This window comes from Lissotriton vulgaris, chromosome 12 (genome assembly GCF_964263255.1).
Source record: "Lissotriton vulgaris chromosome 12, aLisVul1.2, whole genome shotgun sequence".
NCBI lineage: Eukaryota > Metazoa > Chordata > Amphibia > Caudata > Salamandridae > Lissotriton > Lissotriton vulgaris.
The window spans coordinates 78,337,493-78,359,516 of record NC_141700.1 but is presented as its reverse complement, the minus strand read 5'-3'; the positions used below and the strand labels follow the sequence as shown (position 1 = coordinate 78,359,516).

Sequence of the window (22,024 nt, the reverse complement as noted above, 5' to 3'; positions counted from 1 at the left end):
ATGCTCGCTATAGGTTTTACTAGAAAACTAGGATCTCAGCTGCATGTTTCTATACATTAAGAGCCACTGTATTTTTTAAGTGTGACTTACAATAAACTGCAAAAAGTAACTAACAGCTTTTGGGTTGTTTAACTTTGTGCTAAACTTTCCACTTTTATTTTTCATGTATGCAGACATCATATCCCTTTCGTATGAAAGAGGAATTAATCAAGGGTTCAAGCAGTTTGTGGCAAGGGTAATTTTGTGACCTTGTATTATGAGGAATAAAGTAACCCCTGTGATACGCTACAAGGATACTGCAAGTCACCTCCAAGTTACATTACCTTATAAAGGAACTCAGCCTTTTGCCTAGTTCCTCTATATCGTCAAAGAACTCCTTGGTAGCATGCACTAGCCAGTTTATGTACAGTAAGAAGCACTTTCTCCTACATATATTACTCATTAAATATACACAGAAAGATTCTGCCAACCAGAAACTGCTTCCTGCCTCCATTTCAATGTTATCAACAAGAGCATAGGTTGGTCAGTAGGATTGGGGGAGTGTGAGCTTCAGATTTTCCGACAATCAGAGTGGCATATAATGTTTCCATACATTATACGACAAACAGGGTGCATGAGAGGGGGCTAACGGGCAGTGACAAACAGAGGAATGCAGACTGGTAGGAGTACTGAAAGAAAAAACAATATTTTGTAAAATAACCACTATTTTGAGGACTTTCAAAACAGAGAGGAAGAGAGAGAGTGTGTATGCGGTTTTGTCTGTGTGAATGAAAACATCCCTGGTGAAATCCGACCGACATCTCACAATACTCGACTGAAAGCACCTCTACCCAACTATTTATCCGAAAACAGATTTATTAGGGGGTGTCACAACCCAAGCACCCTCCTGAAGCTACAACCCTGGGTATCAATGCGCATCAGTGTCAGGGAGTCCTACTTGTTTCTTCGTAGAGCATTTTCCAATGCTACAGCTGCCTCATGGGGGGGGTCTACTGTCAGGGTGGTACATCACCTGTTGCAACAGGGTGCCAAGTTGTCGGACAGTTTGTCAGTTGTCTCAACTGGAGTGGCATTGCTGGTCATCTCTCAGCAGCTGGAAAGTGTGGGTCTCAGTGACAGCGCCCCATGTATCATATTACTCTTCTTTGCAAAAATAAGGCTAGCTGGGCACATTTGTACTTCATGGTGTCTCTCTATTACCACGTCACCACGCCCAGACGCAGAGTCACAGAGCTAATATCTTTACTCATCCCACTGGTCATTTGCACCTTTTATTTCTTTCCATTTATTTACAATACCATTTCACTTGTAGAAAGTTTGCATCTGTTTCTCTACACCTGGGTCATTTTGCACAAAGTATATTTAAAGCAGCCACCTGGGAGCAAGAGAGTGGTCATGCAGAGTGTTAAACTGCACCCTGCCAGCCCAGCAAGGTGGGCATATTGTGGACACTTTCTAGCTTGCAGTCCAAAATGAACTATTGCCTTTTCAAAGTTAGCAAACCAGTGGCCCATCCTCAGACTATCCACGTGATTTCCGCTTTTTAATTAAGAAAATTGGTTCCAGCGAGGAGAAAATGAGCTTACAAATGGGTCAGGATGTGCATCTGAGCACTGACCTACTTTTTATCTTCAGCTCTTGGACCTACATTTTACTTACAGCTACTTAATGAACATGTCTCCCCTTCTCGTCTTGATGAACATTTCTCCCTCCCCAAAATCTCAGTCTTCATATGTCTCTCTGAATGAGTAACTCACTCAATCCGGCTTTTTTAATCTGTATTCGATTACATGTGTTCCTTGAATTTATAATGGGATACAGGAATTTATATTGGGATAAACAGAACAACAAGTCCCAGAATTCAGAGAAAAATAGAACTGTGATAACTCCTTATGTATGGACCTGACGAAATGATGGGGTACCTTTGCACTGCAGGCCGCAATGTGATGGCCAGGCAGTGCACATCCTTCGACTGATGTCAGCGGGCAGTCGTTTCCAGAATACACATTTGTAAAGAGCCCACCGCAAATCTGAGTTTACATAGGGTGGCCAGATGGCTCCATCTACTCCAATTTTCCATTCCTGGACTTTGCTTTTACTTGTTATTTGGGTAGTTGGTTCAATATATTCGATTAAAAAAGAACCAAGACTACAACTCCCAGAATGCACTGATATGTAAAAGCAATGCCCAGGATGGAAAAGTGGTGTCTCTGTGAAATGGATTATAATGAGCAGCCCTAAAATGTTTCTACTACTTTTGCTGGCAGAGTGGTAGCACATAACTGTTAGAAAACTTAACTCTCAAGTATTGCATTCTGGTAGTCCTAATTTTATAACCAGATAAACACAGCCATAGGTCAGCATTCCAGTCCCGTTTCCAAGGTCCATGTATCACTGCCTACTTCAGTCAAGGTTTTTTTCTCTTAATTCAGGGACTTGTAGTCATGTTTGTCCCATTCTAAAACCATGACTGCAAGTTCCGGAATGAAAAGAAAACAAGCATTTAAAATGCAATAGTTCTCGCACTGACATTACTTCAAGCTATTGACATTGTAAATTATTTTTTTATCTTTAGTAAAACAAATAAAATGCATTGTAATTTATTTCGGCACTTGCTATAAAAAAATTATGCCTGCAGTAGTAGAAACTATCTAAAGAAAATAGTGCTTATAGACTAAAAAAGACTCACTGTGTAACAACAGAAGTAAAAGGGCCAGTCCTCATGGGAGGTTACGAATTAAGACAAGGCTGTACTAAGGAGGGACTAACAAGCCTAATAACGAAACAGAAGCCAGCACTTACGAAGGACAATGACACAAGCCAATGACAAATAGAGGCAGAGAGTGGGCGGTGCTTCTGTTCCATACTCCAATACAGCATGCTTCGCAGAGTAGCGCATGCGCTGCCCAAGCTCGACCTAAAAATCTGACCTAGCCCCTTGGTTCACACCAAGAAAATACTCACAAACACTCTTCTCTTAGAAAGGGGTCAGTCCAGAGGGATCGGTTGATTGTACTTACTCACATACAATGGTTTACACCAGCTTGCATCATGGGTGCACCACACTTAGAAGAGACTCATCGATGAGAGGGCAGGCTGGCAGTGACATCCCCTTTATCAGCAGTGAAGAAGCAGAGGTACAGGCAAAGTATATATATCCAACCAGTAAGTAACAAGGGCCTAATTCTGTGCCAAGAAAGAAACTCTCTCAAGACTTAGGAATTGATGTAACAAGGATGGTGTAGGAGCCACAATGATGGAAGTGTAGACTTTACAGAAAATCCTTTCAAAATGAATTAGTGTAGTAATTGGTCTTATGGTGCTACAATTACTTCAGAAATTGAAATTGTGTCTTCATAATCAAAAACTTGAGCCCCTGCTTGTCCTGTTTCAAGACATTCTTTTTGTAAATATTTTAAAGCGCATTTTGGTTGTTTATTTATTTTATAAATGCAAAAGTGATAAGAGTTATTTTTCACTTGAGGTTAGATTTAACGACTATTTGGAATTGGTGGGGACTTGATGGACAGATGTATAGTAACACAAGGCCACGGATTGGCAAGAGAGTATACTCTCTTTATCCCCACCAATGTACTGGCGAAGGCTGTGGTAGTGACCTAAGATACTGATGCACGTAAGCTGCGATCATACCAAATGAAGATGTATTCAAACGTTTTTAGAGTGCAGTGACTTCAGATTTTGTCGCATATGCTCCCATTATATGCTCCTATCCCCAAACAATGCAAAATGTAGCACATACAGCTGACACTATCCAAGTATACCACATCACAGACATGCACATAAAAATACAAAAAACACACAACAACTGCCAACAGAGTATACTGGCAAAAACACACATACACCCAAGCACAGAATGAATGAATATATTAATTTACTGGTAGTATGGCGTTGAAAGAGTCTGAGGACGAGGATGCAAAATCAAGAAGCTGGTTAGCAAAGGGCGAAAGTAAAAAGTCTACCTAGTAACTATAATTTGCCTTTCAAGTCTGAGCAATTCTAATGAGTGGGCTCCCAAATCAAGTGCAAATAGCCAAGTTCTGAACGATTACCTTTGAAATTAAGGCTTATTTGTTTTGTTACTTGTGACCCAAGAAAGGATGTAGGCACGGCGCACAACCTTGTTTCGTAGTGGGGATTGTGTAAGAGGGTATTGTAGTTTGGGTAGTTTTCAGGTGCTCCGGCAGGTGACGTAACTGTCCGAGTATGCCGAGTGATCAATGAAGGGGTGAGTGCATTACCTCAAGTGTAAATGCATCCCTTGTTACTTGTGTTCATTCCATCTTTAATTAATTTTATGATTTTACTGAGTCTATGTTGTGTGCATAAAAGAGGATAATGCAAATACGAGCTCAGTGATATTTACTTCATCGGGTTGTTTTTATGCATTCTGGTGATGTAAAGATGGAATGATCTGGGTTGAATTGAGAAGGGCCTGAGACAGTTGTTTATGACCAACAATTCTGAGAGGGATTCGTTCTCTGTGCATCAAAATAGACCTCATGTTCAACCCTTCTCAAACATTCCAAGTGTGTGTGTGTCTGTGTGGGAGGGGGGTCACCGCAGTATAGTCAACAACCCTATGTCAGATAGGGGTATTCACAGTTTGTAGTAATTAAAGTTTGTGCACGAGTCAGTTCTAAAGGGCTCTCTTTGGTCAGTTGACACTTTTCTCCATGAATAGGCCCTTATTAATCAAAGTGTCTCCTCGGAGATCACACAATAGAATGGACGCTGGTGGCAGTTCAGAATCTCATGGTAGCTACACAGGTAGAAAGTATTGTCTTCTTGCGAGAGTTCTATTGTTTACTACTGGACGCTCAGTAAGGTTAAGCAATGGATGTCAGAAGTGAACCTAAAATGGGCGCTTTTATGTTACTATCGGAAGTAAAACAGCAATGTAAAAATACCCGTTTAGGTTTCCCTAACACTAGAGGTGTCGCTCGGCTGCTGATAAAGCAGGTTCCGTGGTGTTGCTTCTGTAAACAAAGTCAGTGCCAAAATGAATGTCTACTGGCGATTCTCCAACAATTACCATACACAAAATACAGGTTTTTCGGAGCTGACATTGCACGCTTTTCTAGTCTCCGTGGACAGACTGTCTGAGGGGGGATCCTTACATATATTGAAATGTCGAAGTGCTGGTTGGTGACAGTGCCACATGAGGTGGGAAAGGAGTCGGCCTGCGTAATTTTTTTATGGCTATGAAATGTATGAAAATTCTGCCATTTATTCTCAAGGAGAGGACCGCAAGCGGAAATTGCTTTGTGAGAGACATTTTCTTTTAGGCCAGCCTCCTTGGTTTCTCGCAATACTTCTGAAGGGGGGCTTGGCGTGCGTTGTGTTCTTTCTTAGCAGAGGATATGCAAAGCGAATTTCGGACATTCAACACTGCCCTAGAGGAGAGTCCCTTAAAAACAGCCATGAAATACATCATCTGAATTTAATATGTCAGGGGACGGCGGTTCCAGCCTATTGTTGGTTTTGTCCTGCTCCAATCTATATTATTACACATCGCATTGTGACAAGCAGTCTACATGGCAGAATGGAGTATATTAGGAAACTATGTAAAGCTGTACAATCAAAGAATGCGATGTGAGCCTTGCGCTCGGTTTACAATTGTATTCAAACTCCAGTGAAGATATGTACGTGCTCGTATATTTTTAAACAGTAAAAACAATCAGTCCTCACAACTGTAGTTGTACACAGAACTTGCGGCTTGGCAGCAGTCCGCCCTCCTCGGAAATGACACTTGTTCGCTGCAACCAGCACTCATTAAGAAGAAAAACTAGCGGTCAGAAACATGACCCGGCAGTACACGCCTCATAAAGATAAGAAATTGCTTCACGACAGCCAAAAGGCAGACGATCCAGTCCAGACAAAAAGAAGAAAGGGCGGAAACCAAAAAGCCTCAGTTTCAATAGGAGGCCACAGTTTTACATAAACGACGACACCAGCGAATGAAAATGAGGGGGGAGCTTCAAGTCCTCCTCTGAAATCTCCTCATCCACAATAAGTCTTGCAGACCATGCAGCGCATGCGAGCTGCAACGCTAGGCAAGACCTAAAAACCTGGCCTGCAGCAGCTCTTCATGCATGAACCTGGGAAACTTTGCAGCAATTCGCTTCATGCCCTGAAAGAAGGAAACTTGAGGCGTCTATGAGGGGCAGGCTTGTCAGAAGCCTAAACCAGGCTCCAGGCAAAAATTCAAGTGAAGCCCCATGTGCTTTGTAATGCTACCTCATGATTAAGAGAATCGTTTGCTAAGGATAGGAAACCTGGCTTTTAGCGCCACCTAGTAATTCAGTTAGCTGTGTTAATAAGCACAGGAAAGGTCTGCTTTTATTATTATTTAATTCTATTTTCAGGGCCACTGGAATTATGCGGCTGGAGAGTACAAAATTATGTGTCAGGGCAGAGTACATTATGCAGCAAGAAAAGCCAATTTATGCAGCATAATGTTGCACATTTTGTAATAGTATTAGTTCATTATTTCATCATTTTTAAACTTGGTAACACTGTCTGGGCATTGGTTGCAGCTCATTAGTAGTAGTTTAGTTCCCAAATATAGCAAAAAGCAACTGAAAGGTGACCAGTCTAGCTTTGCAAAGGACCTTCCACTGCGCAGCAACACGTGTTACTGTATTTTTAGTAACTCTTGATCCGATTGAGCTAGAAACAAAAATGTTTTTTGTTAAAATCTGCAGATTATGCGGCAGATGGTGGATTATGTGGCAAATGCAGAAAATTTATAATTACGCAAAAATCAGCGGAGCCACACAATCTTATAATTCCAGTGGCCCTGTCTATTCTGTAACAGAAGCACAGGGCCCAAAACCATTAATTGGACCGTGCTTCAGCCCTTCTTGTGAGAAACTATCTTGCTGGCGGAGTGAACGTGACGTTACCTCATGATGCGCTTGTTTAACAACGGAGTTGGCTGCTATACCCGGCATTCATCTCACAGTATTAGGTTCTGGGATTGCACTTTATTAAAAAAGAGCGGCCAAGTTTCCCAAGCCCATGCGTGACTAGTATGTCCAGTCTGTTTTAGGTTAGAATTCTGGGACTTGTGGTCCTGGTTTTATACTGGATTACTTAAGACTACAGGTCCCAGAGTACTAAGAAAAAAACAGGACTGCTTAACTATTCATGCATGACCTGGGAACCTTGGCAGCCATTTTATTAATAATATATTATGGTTTTAAAAACACCTGCTGCTGTGTTCTTTGCCTCCAGCAATTTTCAGGCAACAATACAAATGTCAAGATAACTCTGAGGGAGAGATTGATTTTATCAAGTAGAAGTTTTGACTCACCATTAAGTAGCCAGGAGGTTTAATAAGCCTGCTGCAAAAGACGTGTACCCTGCCGATCACAAAGTGCATATAATGAAATAGGCCCATAGGTTTCTGCTTTTGTCAGAGAGATCCTATAGTTACTTGCAGTTTATAAGTTAGAATCCTAATGTAGAACAGTGAGCAATTAACTGTCAAAGAGCTGCATGAAAACTTCAAGGTATAGGTTAGAGCGTTATGATTTGCCCCCAGTCTTTCATTGTTCTAATGTTGCAAAATTGCTTCATTGGAGTACAAATCCATTCTTATTACCAACCCCTTCGATGCTCATGACGGAACGGTTCCGTCATGAGTCCATAAGCCCAATGGAACGTTCAGCACATCGCACAAATTTGCGCTGCGCTGATGAGGCTAAAGTGAAAGCCCTACCATGGTGTTACATTTCAAATTCTAAGTTTGTGCTTCTCCAGACCAAGCACTCAAACTATACTGCATACCAGTATGGGTGACATGGGACTCCTACACCTTGTAGACCTCTGTCTTATGTAACATTTCCCATACACTGATTTACACATGTATGATTGTCTCTGTGTAATATCTGTGTGGTGTAACAGACTTTGACACCCTACACTGGTAGGAGTGGTGCTATACAACGAATTAAATGCAGCTGAGTGGTATGAGGAATGGAGGGGCACTGTTAAAAGGTGGTAGTGAGGGAATACGTGGCGGAGTGGTCATTTGGGGGAGAGGCAGGGCGCTAACAAACATTGTCGCACCGGGCCAGATATCACTGACATTGCAATGCGGCACATTTTGTCAATGTAGTGTGAAAGACCGGGCTGCCCTTGCCCAGACTTAAAGCATGCTCACTTAGTTATCAAGTAGCTACTTGCCATGTTTGATACCTTCAGTCAGCGGTGGCAGTTCAGTCAACAAAACTTTACATGTCTGGATATTGAGGCTTAAGGTAAGAATAGTAAACCAGCAAATATTAGCCCTAGAATGTAAAGCAGTGTTGTCCCAGTACACAGTACTGACTATGGTATATGTGGCCGGCCTGCAGGCTGTGCCTTTGCCAGCCAATCAAAAGGCAGGGAATGAGGCTGAAGATAGAACATCATTGCATCTTTGTCCTGCCTCTGGCAGTTGATTGGCCACAACCGGACAAGTCCTATCAATATGACTGGCTCCAGGGACTCTCTGTCCATCAGTAACTAAAGGTTAAAGGACAGGAGCAGAGAAAGGGCAGTATCTGGCCATATGCCCTGCAACGAAGCCTGGTGCTTTCACAAGGCGGGGTTACACAGCGGCCTTAGGCTTCCACTGAGAGGTGGTACAAAATTACAAAAAATGGGCCAGGAAGTGACATTTGTTTAGTGAACAGACAGTGCTTCTGCTGGCAAAGGGCTATTTTGCCTGCAAGACTACTACCAAGGCACAGTTTGCGGCCAGCACATGCCTGCACCAGTGGTTAAATTGTAAAAAAATAAGACGGGGCTCTCGTCAGGAGGCAGCTTGCACCAACTCATTTCTCTTGTTAGCACTGCCTAAAACATAACCAACTTAAAACCATAAAAGTAGAAAGATGAGGCATAATAGCCAGAGCTGGTGACTTCGGAGCTGGGGAACCAGGTTCGAGTCTCTGCATTGGCTCAACATCCTGTGATTCTGGGCAAATCCTACCACTAATGAATTTGTCCTTAACTGGTGCTCATGAAAAGTGCCAGTGATGATGATTAAGTGCTGCTGCTGAGCAATGGAAAACAAAGGCTCAAATTAAGCACTGGTCCGCACCCTCCTGCAACCCTCTTTTAGTAGGTCCCAGCTGAAAAAAAATAATGTGCCTATTTCTGTCTGAATCTGTATGAGTCCTGGGCCGACCTTGCTTTTTAGTAGCTTCGATCAGTTACAAGGTCATCCATCACACTGCTAAGCACTGCATCCCATAACATGATAACCGCAGCTCGGTGGTCATCCCACCATGGAAACACTTGCCACACAGAATCAGAGACAACTCTTCTGCAAGGCATAGCATTCTAACGAATGGAGAAAAAGTTTCAGTGCCCCACATAGGGGTAGTAAATGTAATACAAAATACAAGGTGGAAACAGTGACCTATAGGCACTCTCCAAGTCTGCGGAGAAGAAAAAGTGCCAAGAGAGCGATGAAGCTTGTCCAATGGTATTTTCTGTTTCAGATGAAGGTGTATGGGAATAGAATAACAAACAGAGCTGCCAAGATTCCCAGGTGTATGCGTGACCAGCTGCTCCAGTCAGATGATGTTTGCATTCGGTCATGCATATTCTAAAATCAGGACTACAAGTCCCAAAATGCAAACAACAAAACCAAGCCTGGAGCAGCTCATCATGCATGGCACTGTGCAACTTAGCAGGGTGGCAAACACATCCTTGTGTGTTTTTGCCTTGAGATAGGCAGCACTTCCCACAACGCACGACTATGAAGTTTCAACCCTTTCCTAAAATAGTTGGTGAATTTTTGTACTTCCCACCAACACATTGCAGGAGTGGAGTTGGAATAGTAAGTGAGCCTCCTGTTGTATTTGAGAGAGAGTTGCAATTTTCCCTCAAATATTCTACGACTAAAGTTACAATAGTAAATTTGACCTCGCAGTATCGGCCATGCCCATCGTTGCCCAAAGGGTGACTTGCAGGACAAGAAACATGCCAACATATACTGCATACACCTGCTCCCCCCCCCCCCCCCTCCTCACGGTTCTTGAATACCTGTGGTCCAAGCTCATTCATGCCAAATCTCCCCATTTAGTAGGAAGAATCTAAAGTTTTTGCTCAAATTGTTTATAATCTCTCATTTGATTCAAAGTATTTTGGCACAGTCACGTGATTCTTCTTTCTGTCCCAAAACCTCCTTCCTGAGTGTTCCCAAATGCAGACTCTCCGGATATTCAATGGTGCAACTAGTTATTTTGCCCGTGATGTTTCTTTGCATTCTGGTACTTGTAGTAATGGTGTCTCAATGCAAGAGGCCAACAGTTAAACTCTGAATGTAACGGAATAAGCAGGACTGGGTAGACTACTGATTCAGGACATATCCCTGCAGGTGATATCATTTGTCTATGGCTTCCATGGGTCCATTGCTTGAGGGACACCTTAGCATCTCACATCATGTTAGCCAACATTACTTTGCATTCTGGGACTTGTAGTTTTTCTTTCAACACTGTTTGTATAGGCAGAAAATCACAACCTGGAAAGTGCTGAAGTTTAAAAACGAGGACTGGCACATGACACTGTGAAATAAGAATCTAGTAAAGAGAATGAATAAAAACAACTGTAATCACTAAACAAAATACATTTTTTCCTCTGTGCATTGCTGACCTATGGTCCAATATCTGAGCACACGGTTTCCCAGTTCTGGCTCCCAAGCTAACGGTTGCTTGGCTGCTGTGACTGCACACACACCCCATTCGTGGTAAAGACTTGTAATTTCCATAATGCAAAGAGTTGTTTGATTCAGTGTGGATGAGGGGGTCACCCATGAGATGTGGGAGTAGCTCATCCAGGTCAGGTTATTTTGCTTTGCATGCTAGGATTTGTAGAGCCGTTTTGTTTTATCTTTTAAAAACATTTTAATAAGAATACATTACATTTTTGTCATAAAATAGTATTTTGCTACACATTTTAAAATGAATATTGGCGTATTAAATATACTTCTGTAAGGTGGGCAAAATAATTTGAGTGATGGTTAATTAAATAAAAGTAAAGCAGCATTTGCACTTTAGTGTTTTAATATGCTGGGAATTGTAGAACCGTTTAAGTTATTTTATCGCCGGAACTACAAGTCCCAAAGTTGAAGAACATCTGGAACGGCTGTGATACTTTCACATGGCACTGTGAAACTTAAGATGTCTGGGTGACTTGGGATTAATTGACAATTACGTTGGCAAACGGGATGTAAGTTTGTTCGGTGACCAAGTTAGTCTTTTTCCAGTATGAAAATCTAATTTCACAAAGAAAATAACTGTCACTCACCTTCAACATGACGTACACGTTCTCCAGGGGGTGCTTGGGGCCTTGTAAGGAACATGAACCCCTCTGGAAATGCACATTACAAGACTACTTGTTCACTACCACTCAGTGCTTTAATGGAAATATAGTTGTGCAGGTACTCACTCACTCCTTAGAGTGCCTGTTCTCTCCCATTAAATGTATTGCAGCAGTGCTGAAAAGTGCAGGCACTCTCCCTTCCAATTTAAAGAAGTGCAAGTACTCCGTACCGGACAGTACCTGCCCAGTTAACGCACTGCTATCACTAAATTCTAAGAAGGGAGCTCAGCCCTACAAAGTTACCCAGGTCTGCTCGTGACGTTCTGTTCCAGTCCAGGTTTTTTCTTTGACTTCTGGGACTTGTAATCTTGTTTATTCCATTCCATTATTAAACAGGACTACAAGTCCCAGAGTTCAAAGGGGAGCCCCTGAACTGGTACAGCACATCCTTCATGGACCTGTAAAACCTGTCTCCTATGGGATCCACGGTGGTAGAGAGGGTGGCTTTGTTTGAAGACAGGTGTGACGCAAGCGCATCCTTTATTGTTGTAACTGTGGTTGCGGATTTCTTCCTGGTCGTTGTCCTTATGGGACCCCTGCAGCAGGCGGCTGTCTCATGGGACTGCTGGTCTCCAGACTGCTGGATGCTAGTACGTTTACCAGCTCCGTGTGGCCAAGTACACACTAACCCGTCCAGTCCTGGGTTTCCATTCTGCATTCTAGTGCGTTATGGTACTGGTAACTTTGATTCACTGTAGTTGCTTCCTATCGAAATAAGAAACCTGAAACGAATGACCTGCGAAAGAAAAACCCAGCACTGGGGCATGGCGGCCTCGCTGACATGGAGCCGTCTGGTAGACTTCTGTGCGAGGCAGTGCCTGCAATAAATGAAGAGTGGTGCAGGGAGTATGGTCCAAGAGTAGCCAAGCCACTTCCATCTGACAAGTGTGTGTAGAAGTGCGCCCTCGGTCAGAAGTGCTGGGCGGGAGGTTTAATGAACGGAGTGCTGTGCAGGCTCTCAGAGCCTGACGTGATCCGCCCTTTAAAGAACCGACCCCGGGAGACTTGCACAGAGCTGAAAACCACTTCACTGCGAGCTTCCTTCAGTGCCTGCGCGTGCTGTTGCCAAACAAGAGTGTAGCCAGGACGCCATTTCTCCTGGTGCAAGCAAGAAGAGAGCTACTTTGGCTGCTGTTGCGTTAGTAAAATGCAGCATAGCGAGGGCTCATGAGCCCGTGAGGCGTATGCGCCCAGTGCCGCTGCACCACATCTACTCCCCTGTTGCCAAAGAAGACGAGCTAATATAAAACTGTCAGGACGGAGTAAAAACAAAAACTCGGAATACCCGGAGTACAGCGAGTGACAACAGGCGTGGTGGCCGCACACATCTGCAGTCTACAGATAAAGCGACCACCCCACCCCACACACCCTCCCCCTGGGTCCAGAGCATGTGGGGGAGGCGGGGGCCAGCGGTACATACAAAACAAACATCTTCTTAGGGAGATAGAGGAGCTTGTTACGGGGGTCAGCTCGCTCTAGGCCACCGCACGTGGAGACCTGGGTTTTAACCTGCAAGCAAAATGCACGCTGGGAGTTGTAGTTTGGCTTCATTTCAAGTTGAATGACGGGAGAAACACACCTGAATGATTGATGAAATGAAAGCCCGGGGCTGTCATCTAATCCTTCGGCGTTAAAACGCTCCATCAAGGATTAGAGAGGGGGTGGGGGTCTTCTAGCGCACACATGCGACGCCCCGGCGTTCTCCTCTCTAAGTGTGCAGCCGTCCCATCTGACGGTTCCGGGCAAAGTTTCCGGCAGCTGTCAGATGGCAGCGGCACTGCCCGGGTGAGGGAGGCTGAGCGGAAGAGGTCCCAGCGCACACATGCAGTGAGTTGTCCTGTGTTTGCCACTTGAGGCTGCTGACAGCTTGTTTGGGGCTGGGGCGCACTCACCCGCTCCTCCGGACCGCCGCTCCCCGCCGCTGTCTCAGTACTGGTGTCTCTCTGGCTGCTCTCATGCTCCGCTCTCGGCCAGCATCCCCCTCTGGGCTCTCGGGGAGGTTTCCCGAACTTCCTCTTCCTGTCCTCCCTGCCCCCGTCCCTTCTGCTCCTCTCCGGCGCCTCGCCCCTCTCGCTGGTCACTTTCCTCCTGTCATGCCGCGTCCTCCCCTCTTCCTGGCCGCAGAGCCAGTCTTCTCTCTCGCCCCGCTCTCCGCTGGCATTGTGTTGGGTTTCCTGTCTGTCGCTCTTCCCCCTCCCCTCCTCTGCTCCGCGAGGGCTGCCCGGAGCTGCCAGCCTATGACACGTTCAGTAAATATGAACAGCCTTTGCATACCACTGCACCGGCGCGAGGGGAATTCATGGACGAGTCTGCACTTCTCTGGCTTAGAAAGGCTGGGAGGGCTGAGCCCGTTACAAGTCCGGTCTGAAGATGATATGACTGGGCCCCAGAGAGGCTGGGAGGGCAGAGTCAGTTACAAGTCCGGTCTGAAGATTATATGACTGGGCCCCAGAAAGGCTGGGAGGGCAGAGTCAGTTACAAGTCCGGTCTAATGTCGTATGACTGGGCCTTAGAAAGGCTGGGAGGGCAGAGTCAGTTACAAGTCCGGTCTGAAGAATATATGACTGGGCCCCAGGGCAGAGTCAATTACAAGTCCGGTCTGATGACGTATGACTGGGCCTTAGAAAGGCTGGGAGGGCTGAGCCTGTTACAAGTCCGGTCTGAAGAATATATGACTGGGCCTTAGAAAGGCTGGGAGGGCTGAGTCAGTTACAAGTCCGGTCTGAAGAATATATGACTGGGCCCCAATGCAGAGTCAATTACAAGTCCGGTCTGAAGAATATATGGCTGGGCCTTAGAAAGGCTGGGAGGGCAGAGTCAGTCACAAGTCCGGTCTGATGACGTATGACTGGGCCCCAGAGAGGCTGGGAGGGCAGAGTCAATAAAAGTCCGGTCTGATGACGTATGACTGGGCCTTAGAAGGGCTGGGAGGGCAGAGTCAGTCACAAGTCCGGTCTGATGACGTATGACTGGGCCTTAGAAGGGCTGGGAGGGCAGAGTCAATAAAAGTCCGGTCTGATGACGTATGACTGGGCCTTAGAAGGGCTGGGAGGGCAGAGTCAATAAAAGTCCGGTCTGATGACGTATGACTGGGCCTTAGAAGGGCTGGGAGGGCAGAGTCAGTCACAAGTCCGGTCTGATGACGTATGACTGGGCCTTAGAAGGGCTGGGAGGGCAGAGTCAATAAAAGTCCGGTCTGATGACGTATGACTGGGCCTTAGAAGGGCTGGGAGGGCAGAGTCAGTCACAAGTCCGGTCTGATGACGTATGACTGGGCCTTAGAAGGGCTGGGAGGGCAGAGTCAATAAAAGTCCGGTCTGATGACGTATGACTGGGCCTTAGAAAGGCTGGGAGGGCAGAGTCAATAAAAGTCCGGTCTGATGACGTATGACTGGGCCTTAGAAAGGCTGGGAGGGCAGAGTCAATAAAAGTCCGGTCTGATGACGTATGACTGGGCCTTAGAAAGGCTGGGAGGGCAGAGTCAATAAAAGTCCGGTCTGATGACGTATGACTGGGCCTTAGAAAGGCTGGGAGGGCAGAGTCAATAAAAGTCCGATCTGATGACGTATGACTGGGCCTTAGAAAGGCTGGGAGGGCAGAGTCAGTTACAAGTCCGGTGTGATGACGTATGACTGGGCCTTAGAAAGGCTGGGAGGGCAGAGTCAGTTACAAGTCCGGTGTGATGACGTATGACTGGGCCTTAGAAGGGCTGGGAGGGCAGAGTCAATAAAAGTCCAGTCTGATGACGTATGACTGGGCCTTAGAAAGGCTGGGAGGGCAGAGTCAATAAAAGTCCGGTCTGATGACGTATGACTGGGCCTTAGAAAGGCTGGGAGGGCAGAGTCAATAAAAGTCCGGTCTGATGACGTATGACTGGGCCTTAGAAAGGCTGGGAGGGCAGAGTCAATAAAAGTCCGGTCTGATGACGTATGACTGGGCCTTAGAAAGGCTGGGAGGGCAGAGTCAGTTACAAGTCCGGTGTGATGACGTATGACTGGGCCTTAGAAAGGCTGGGAGGGCAGAGTCAGTTACAAGTCCGGTGTGATGACGTATGACTGGGCCTTAGAAGGGCTGGGAGGGCAGAGTCAATAAAAGTCCAGTCTGATGACGTATGACTGGGCCTTAGAAAGGCTGGGAGGGCAGAGTCAGTTACAAGTCCGGTGTGATGACGTATGACTGGGCCTTAGAAAGGCTGGGAGGGCAGAGTCAGTTACAAGTCCGGTCTGATGACGTATGACTGGGCCTTAGAAAGGCTGGGAAGGCAGAGTCAGTCACAAGTCCGGTCTGATGACGTATGACTGGGCCTTAGAAAGGCTGGGAGGGCAGAGTCAGTCACAAGTCCGGTCTGAAGATGATATGACTGGGCCTTAGAAAGGCTGGGAGGGCAGAGTCAGTTACAAGTCCGGTCTGAAGATGATATGACTGGGCCTTAGAAAGGCTGGGAGGGCAGAGTCAGTCACAAGTCCGGTCTGATGACGTATGACTGGGCCTTAGAAAGGCTGGGAGGGCAGAGTCAATAAAAGTCCGGTCTGATGACGTATGACTGGGCCTTAGAAAGGCTGGGAGGGCAGAGTCAGTTACAAGTCCGGTCTGAAGATGATATGACTGGGCCCCAGGGCAGAGTCAATTACAAGTCCGGTGTGATGACGTATGACTGGGCCTTAGAAAGGCTGGGAGGGCAGAGTCAGTCACAAGTCCGGTCTGATGACGTATGACTGGGCCTTAGAAAGGCTGGGAGGGCAGAGTCAATAAAAGTCCGGTCTGATGACGTATGACTGGGCCTTAGAAAGGCTGGGAGGGCAGAGTCAATAAAAGTCCGGTCTGATGACGTATGACTGGGCCTTAGAAAGGCTGGGAGGGCAGAGTCAGTCACAAGTCCGGTCTGATGACGTATGACTGGGCCTTAGAAAGGCTGGGAGGGCAGAGTCAGTTACAAGTCCGGTCTGATGACGTATGACTGGGCCTTAGAAAGGCTGGGAGGGCAGAGTCAGTCACAAGTCCGGTCTGATGACGTATGACTGGGCCTTAGAAAGGCTGGGAGGGCAGAGTCAGTTACAAGTCCGGTCTGATGACGTATGACTGGGCCTTAGAAAGGCTGGGAGGGCAGAGTCAGTTACAAGTCCGGTCTGAAGATTATATGACTGGGCCCCAGAAAGGCTGGGAGGGCAGAGTCAGTTACAAGTCCGGTCTGAAGATTATATGACTGGGCCCCAGAAAGGCTGGGAGGGCAGAGTCAGTTACAAGTCCGGTCTGATGACGTATGACTGGGCCTTAGAAGGGCTGGGAGGGCAGAGTCAATAAAAGTCCGGTCTGATGACGTATGACTGGGCCTTAGAAAGGCTGGGAGGGCAGAGTCAGTCACAAGTCCGGTCTGATGACGTATGACTGGGCCTTAGAAGGGCTGGGAGGGCAGAGTCAATAAAAGTCCGGTCTGATGAGAAAGGCTGGGAGGGCAGAGTCAATAAAAGTCCGGTCTGATGACGTATGACTGGGCCTTAGAAAGGCTGGGAGGGCAGAGTCAGTTACAAGTCCGGTCTGAAGATTATATGACTGGGCCCCAGAAAGGCTGGGAGGGCAGAGTCAGTTACAAGTCCGGTCTGATGACGTATGACTGGGCCTTAGAAGGGCTGGGAGGGCAGAGTCAATAAAAGTCCGGTCTGATGACGTATGACTGGGCCTTAGAAAGGCTGGGAGGGCAGAGTCAATAAAAGTCCGGTCTGATGACGTATGACTGGGCCTTAGAAAGGCTGGGAGGGCAGAGTCAGTCACAAGTCCGGTCTGATGACGTATGACTGGGCCTTAGAAAGGCTGGGAGGGCAGAGTCAGTTACAAGTCCGGTCTGATGACGTATGACTGGGCCTTAGAAAGGCTGGGAGGGCAGAGTCAGTTACAAGTCCGGTGTGATGACGTATGACTGGGCCTTAGAAAGGCTGGGAGGGCAGAGTCAGTTACAAGTCCGGTCTGAAGAATATATGACTGGGCCTTAGAAAGGCTGGGAGGGCAGAGTCAGACACAAGTCCGGTCTGATGACGTATGACTGGGCCTTAGAAAGGCTGGGAGGGCAGAGTCAGTTACAAGTCCGGTCTGATGACGTATGACTGGGCCTTAGAAAGGCTGGGAGGGCAGAGTCAGTTACAAGTCCGGTCTGATGACGTATGACTGGGCCTTAGAAAGGCTGGGAGGGCAGAGTCAGTTACAAGTCCGGTCTGAAGAATATATGACTGGGCCTTAGAAAGGCTGGGAGGGCAGAGTCAGTCACAAGTCCGGTCTGATGACGTATGACTGGGCCTTAGAAAGGCTGGGAGGGCAGAGTCAGTTACAAGTCCGGTCTGATGACGTATGACTGGGCCTTAGAAAGGCTGGGAGGGCAGAGTCAGTTACAAGTCCGGTCTGAAGAATATATGACTGGGCCCCAGGGCAGAGTCAATTACAAGTCCGGTCTGAAGATGATATGACTGGGCCCCAGAAAGGCTGAAGGGCAGAGTCAATAAAAGTCCGGTCTGATGACGTATGACTGGGCCTTAGAAAGGCTGGGAGGGCAGAGTCAGTTAGAAGTCCGGTCTGAAGATGATATGACTGGGCCCCAGGGCAGAGTCAATTACAAGTCCGGTGTGATGACGTATGACTGGGCCTTAGAAAGGCTGGGAGGGCAGAGTCAGTTACAAGTCCGGTCTGAAGAATATATGACTGGGCCTTAGAAAGGCTGGGAGGGCAGAGTCAATAAAAGTCCGGTCTGATGACGTATGACTGGGCCTTAGAAAGGCTGGGAGGGCAGAGTCAGTTACAAGTCCGGTGTGATGACGTATGACTGGGCCTTAGAAAGGCTGGGAGGGCAGAGTCAGTTACAAGTCCGGTCTGAAGATGATATGACTGGGCCTTAGAAAGGCTGGGAGGGCAGAGTCAATAAAAGTCCGGTCTGATGACGTATGACTGGGCCTTAGAAAGGCTGGGAGGGCAGAGTCAGTTACAAGTCCGGTCTGAAGATGATATGACTGGGCCCCAGGGCAGAGTCAATTACAAGTCCGGTGTGATGACGTATGACTGGGCCTTAGAAAGGCTGGGAGGGCAGAGTCAGTTACAAGTCCGGTCTGAAGAATATATGACTGGGCCTTAGAAAGGCTGGGAGGGCAGAGTCAATAAAAGTCCGGTCTGATGACGTATGACTGGGCCTTAGAAAGGCTGGGAGGGCAGAGTCAGTTACAAGTCCGGTGTGATGACGTATGACTGGGCCTTAGAAAGGCTGGGAGGGCAGAGTCAGTTACAAGTCCGGTCTGAAGATGATATGACTGGGCCCCAGAAAGGCTGAAGGGCAGAGTCAATAAAAGTCCGGTCTGATGACGTATGACTGGGCCTTAGAAAGGCTGGGAGGGCAGAGTCAGTTACAAGTCCGGTCTGAAGATGATATGACTGGGCCCCAGGGCAGAGTCAATTACAAGTCCGGTGTGATGACGTATGACTGGGCCTTAGAAAGGCTGGGAGGGCAGAGTCAGTTACAAGTCCGGTCTGAAGAATATATGACTGGGCCTTAGAAAGGCTGGGAGGGCAGAGTCAATAAAAGTCCGGTCTGATGACGTATGACTGGGCCTTAGAAAGGCTCGGAGGGCAGAGTCAGTTACAAGTCCGGTGTGATGACGTATGACTGGGCCTTAGAAAGGCTGGGAGGGCAGAGTCAGTTACAAGTCCGGTGTGATGACGTATGACTGGGCCTTAGAAAGGCTGGGAGGGCAGAGTCAGTTACAAGTCCGGTGTGATGACGTATGACTGGGCCTTAGAAAGGCTGGGAGGGCTGAGCCCGTTACAAGTCTGGTCTGAAGAATATATGACTGGGCCCCAGGGCAGAGTCAATTACAAGTCCGGTCTGATGACGTATGACTGGGCCTTAGAAAGGCTGGGAGGGCAGAGTCAATAAAAGTCCGGTCTGATGACGTATGACTGGGCCTTAGAAAGGCTGGGAGGGCAGAGTCAGTTACAAGTCCGGTGTGATGACGTATGACTGGGCCTTAGAAAGGCTGGGAGGGCTGAGCCCGTTACAAGTCCGGTCTGAAGAATATATGACTGGGCCCCAGGGCAGAGTCAATTACAAGTCCGGTCTGATGACGTATGACTGGGCCTTAGAAAGGCTGGGAGGGCAGAGTCAATAAAAGTCCGGTCTGATGACGTATGACTGGGCCTTAGAAAGGCTGGGAGGGCAGAGTCAGTTACAAGTCCGGTGTGATGACGTATGACTGGGCCTTAGAAAGGCTGGGAGGGCAGAGTCAGTTACAAGTCCGGTGTGATGACGTATGACTGGGCCTTAGAAAGGCTGGGAGGGCAGAGTCAGTTACAAGTCCGGTCTGAAGATGATATGACTGGGCCCCAGAAAGGCTGAAGGGCAGAGTCAATAAAAGTCCGGTCTGATGACGTATGACTGGGCCTTAGAAAGGCTGGGAGGGCAGAGTCAGTTACAAGTCCGGTGTGATGACGTATGACTGGGCCTTAGAAAGGCTGGGAGGGCAGAGTCAGTTACAAGTCCGGTGTGATGACGTATGACTGGGCCTTAGAAAGGCTGGGAGGGCAGAGTCAGTTACAAGTTCAGTGTGATGACGTATGACTGGGCCCCAGAAAGGCTGAAGGGCAGAGTCAATAAAAGTCCGGTCTGATGACGTATGACTGGGCCTTAGAAAGGCTGGGAGGGCAGAGTTAGTTACAAGTCCGGTCTGATGACGTATGACTGGGCCGTAGAAAGGCTGGAAGGGCAGAGTCAATTACAAGTCCGGTCTGATGACGTATGACTGGGCCGTAGAAAGGCTGGGAGGGCAGAGTCAATTCCAAGTCCGGTCTGATGACTATGACTGGGCCGTAGAAAGGCTGGGAGGGCAGAGTCAGTTTACAAGTCAAGTCCGAAGATTATATGACTAGGCCTCTAAAGGGCTGGTAGGTCAAGGGCAGAGTCAGTTACAAGTTAGTTCCGATGACCATATGACTGGGCCTCTAAAGGGCTGGTAGGTCAAGGGCACTCAGTTACCAGTCCTGTCTGGTGACTGTATGACAGGCTGGGGCTCAGAATTGCTGGTGGGGTAGGGGTAGAGTCAGTTACAATTCATGTCCGAAGCCTAGATGACCGGGCCTCAGAAATGCTTAAGGGCCGAGATTGAGTCAGTTACAAGTCAATCCTGGAGACCGCGAGGCAGGCAGAGCTGCGAAAGGCTGCTAAGGTGAGCACGATAAATATAAACGCAACTACACCTTCCAGCATCTGTCTGCTTCACACCTTGCTTTCTAGCACAGCTAATAAACAGTTGGAAAGCGACTGACACGCCCCTTCCGGCAATGCACCAAAAGCCGAGGAGCTCCTTACTCGATGTCCCAGAAAGCGCTTTTAGCAGTATTAGAGGAATGGCAGCACCTACAACTCGCTTCAGTACACGGCGGGGGCAGTGGCGTAACGAAACATGAGGGGGCCCCCCTGCAAACTACATGGAGGGGGCCCACCTCCCATCCTCCATGCCTGTCTAGAGCTCTCAGGCCAGCGACCCGCCATACTGCAGGGGATGCGGGCGATTGTTACGCCACTGTCACCAATGCAGCCGTTAATAGTAACACTGGATGGTGGAGTTAAAGGTTGGGCTTAGTCTGCCAGCAGGCTGTCATAGGTGGTGGTCCATTCATTACAGGGTCCCTGCCATCAGTAGGCCGGGAAAGTTTGCCCAATTTTAGGTGGGTTTCCTGATGCAGACTCCTGTCATGATATACAACATCGGGCCCACTCATCGTTTAGTTTTGACAAAAGTGCATCCACTGCTCCTTCCCGTTTCCGTTTTAAAACATTGGACAAAGCGACAATGCAGTATTTCAAAAGCAGATATAACTACAAAGAGCACATTTTGATAATACATTTTTATTTTTATTAGACAATAGCAATCTTAAGAGGCATTGCATAGCTTCATACACACTTTGACCCCAATTCCATCACAGTCTCTCTCTCTCTGTCAGTCAGTATCTCTCTTTCAGTCAGTCAGTCTATCTCTCTCGGTCATTCAGTCTCTCTTAGTCAGTCACTCAGTCAGTCAGTCTCTCTCTCTCTCTCTCTCTCTCTCTCTCTGTCTCTCTCTGTCAGTCTGTCAGTCAGTCCCTCTCTGTCAGTCAGTCTCTCTCTCTGTCAGTCAGTCTATCACTCTCTGTCATTCAGTCTCTCTCAGTCAGTCTCTCTCAGTCAGTCAGTCAGTCTCTCGCTCTCTATCTGTCTGTCAGTCAGTCTCTCTCTGTCAGTCTCTCTCTGTCAGTCTCTCTCAGTCAGTCTCTCTCAGTCAGTCTCTCTCAGTCGGTCTCTCTTAGTCAGTCTCTCTCTCTGTCAGTCAGTCTCTCTCTCTCTGTCAGTCCCAGTCTCTCTCTCTGTCAGTCAGTCTCTCTCTCTCAGTCAGTCTCTCTCTGTCAGTCAGTCTCTCTCAGTCTGTCAGTTTCTCTCTCTTAGTCAGTCTCTCTCTCTGTCAGTCAGTCTCTCTCTCTGTCAGTCAGTCTCTCTCTCTCTCTGTTAGTCAGTCTCTCTTTCTCTGTCAGTCTCTTAGTCTCTTTCTCTCTCTGTCAGTCAGTCTCCCTCTCTGTCAGTCAATCTCTCTCTCAGTCAGCCAGTCTCTCTCTCTCCCAGTCA

General features: G+C 47.3%; 1 protein-coding gene across 4 annotated transcripts in view; it reads right to left on the bottom strand.

The window, feature by feature from the left end:
• ACER1 (alkaline ceramidase 1) overlaps positions 1 to 13,609 on the bottom strand; it is a 113,586-nt gene extending 99,977 nt beyond the window's left edge. Inside the window, exon 1 of one of the 4 annotated variants that reach the window (XM_086947220.1) lies at positions 13,290 to 13,609. Coding sequence is in view for 1 of the 4 variants with exons in the window: in XM_086947219.1 (XP_086803345.1) it covers positions 12,977 to 13,013 (37 nt within the window). In the remaining 3 variants the exon portion in view is untranslated. Of the gene's footprint in view, positions 1 to 12,976; positions 13,151 to 13,289 lie in introns of those variants that run through there. The other 3 variants (XM_086947217.1, XM_086947219.1, XM_086947216.1) reach the window with 3 other exon arrangements.
• Between the last annotated feature and the right edge of the window lie 8,415 nt (positions 13,610 to 22,024).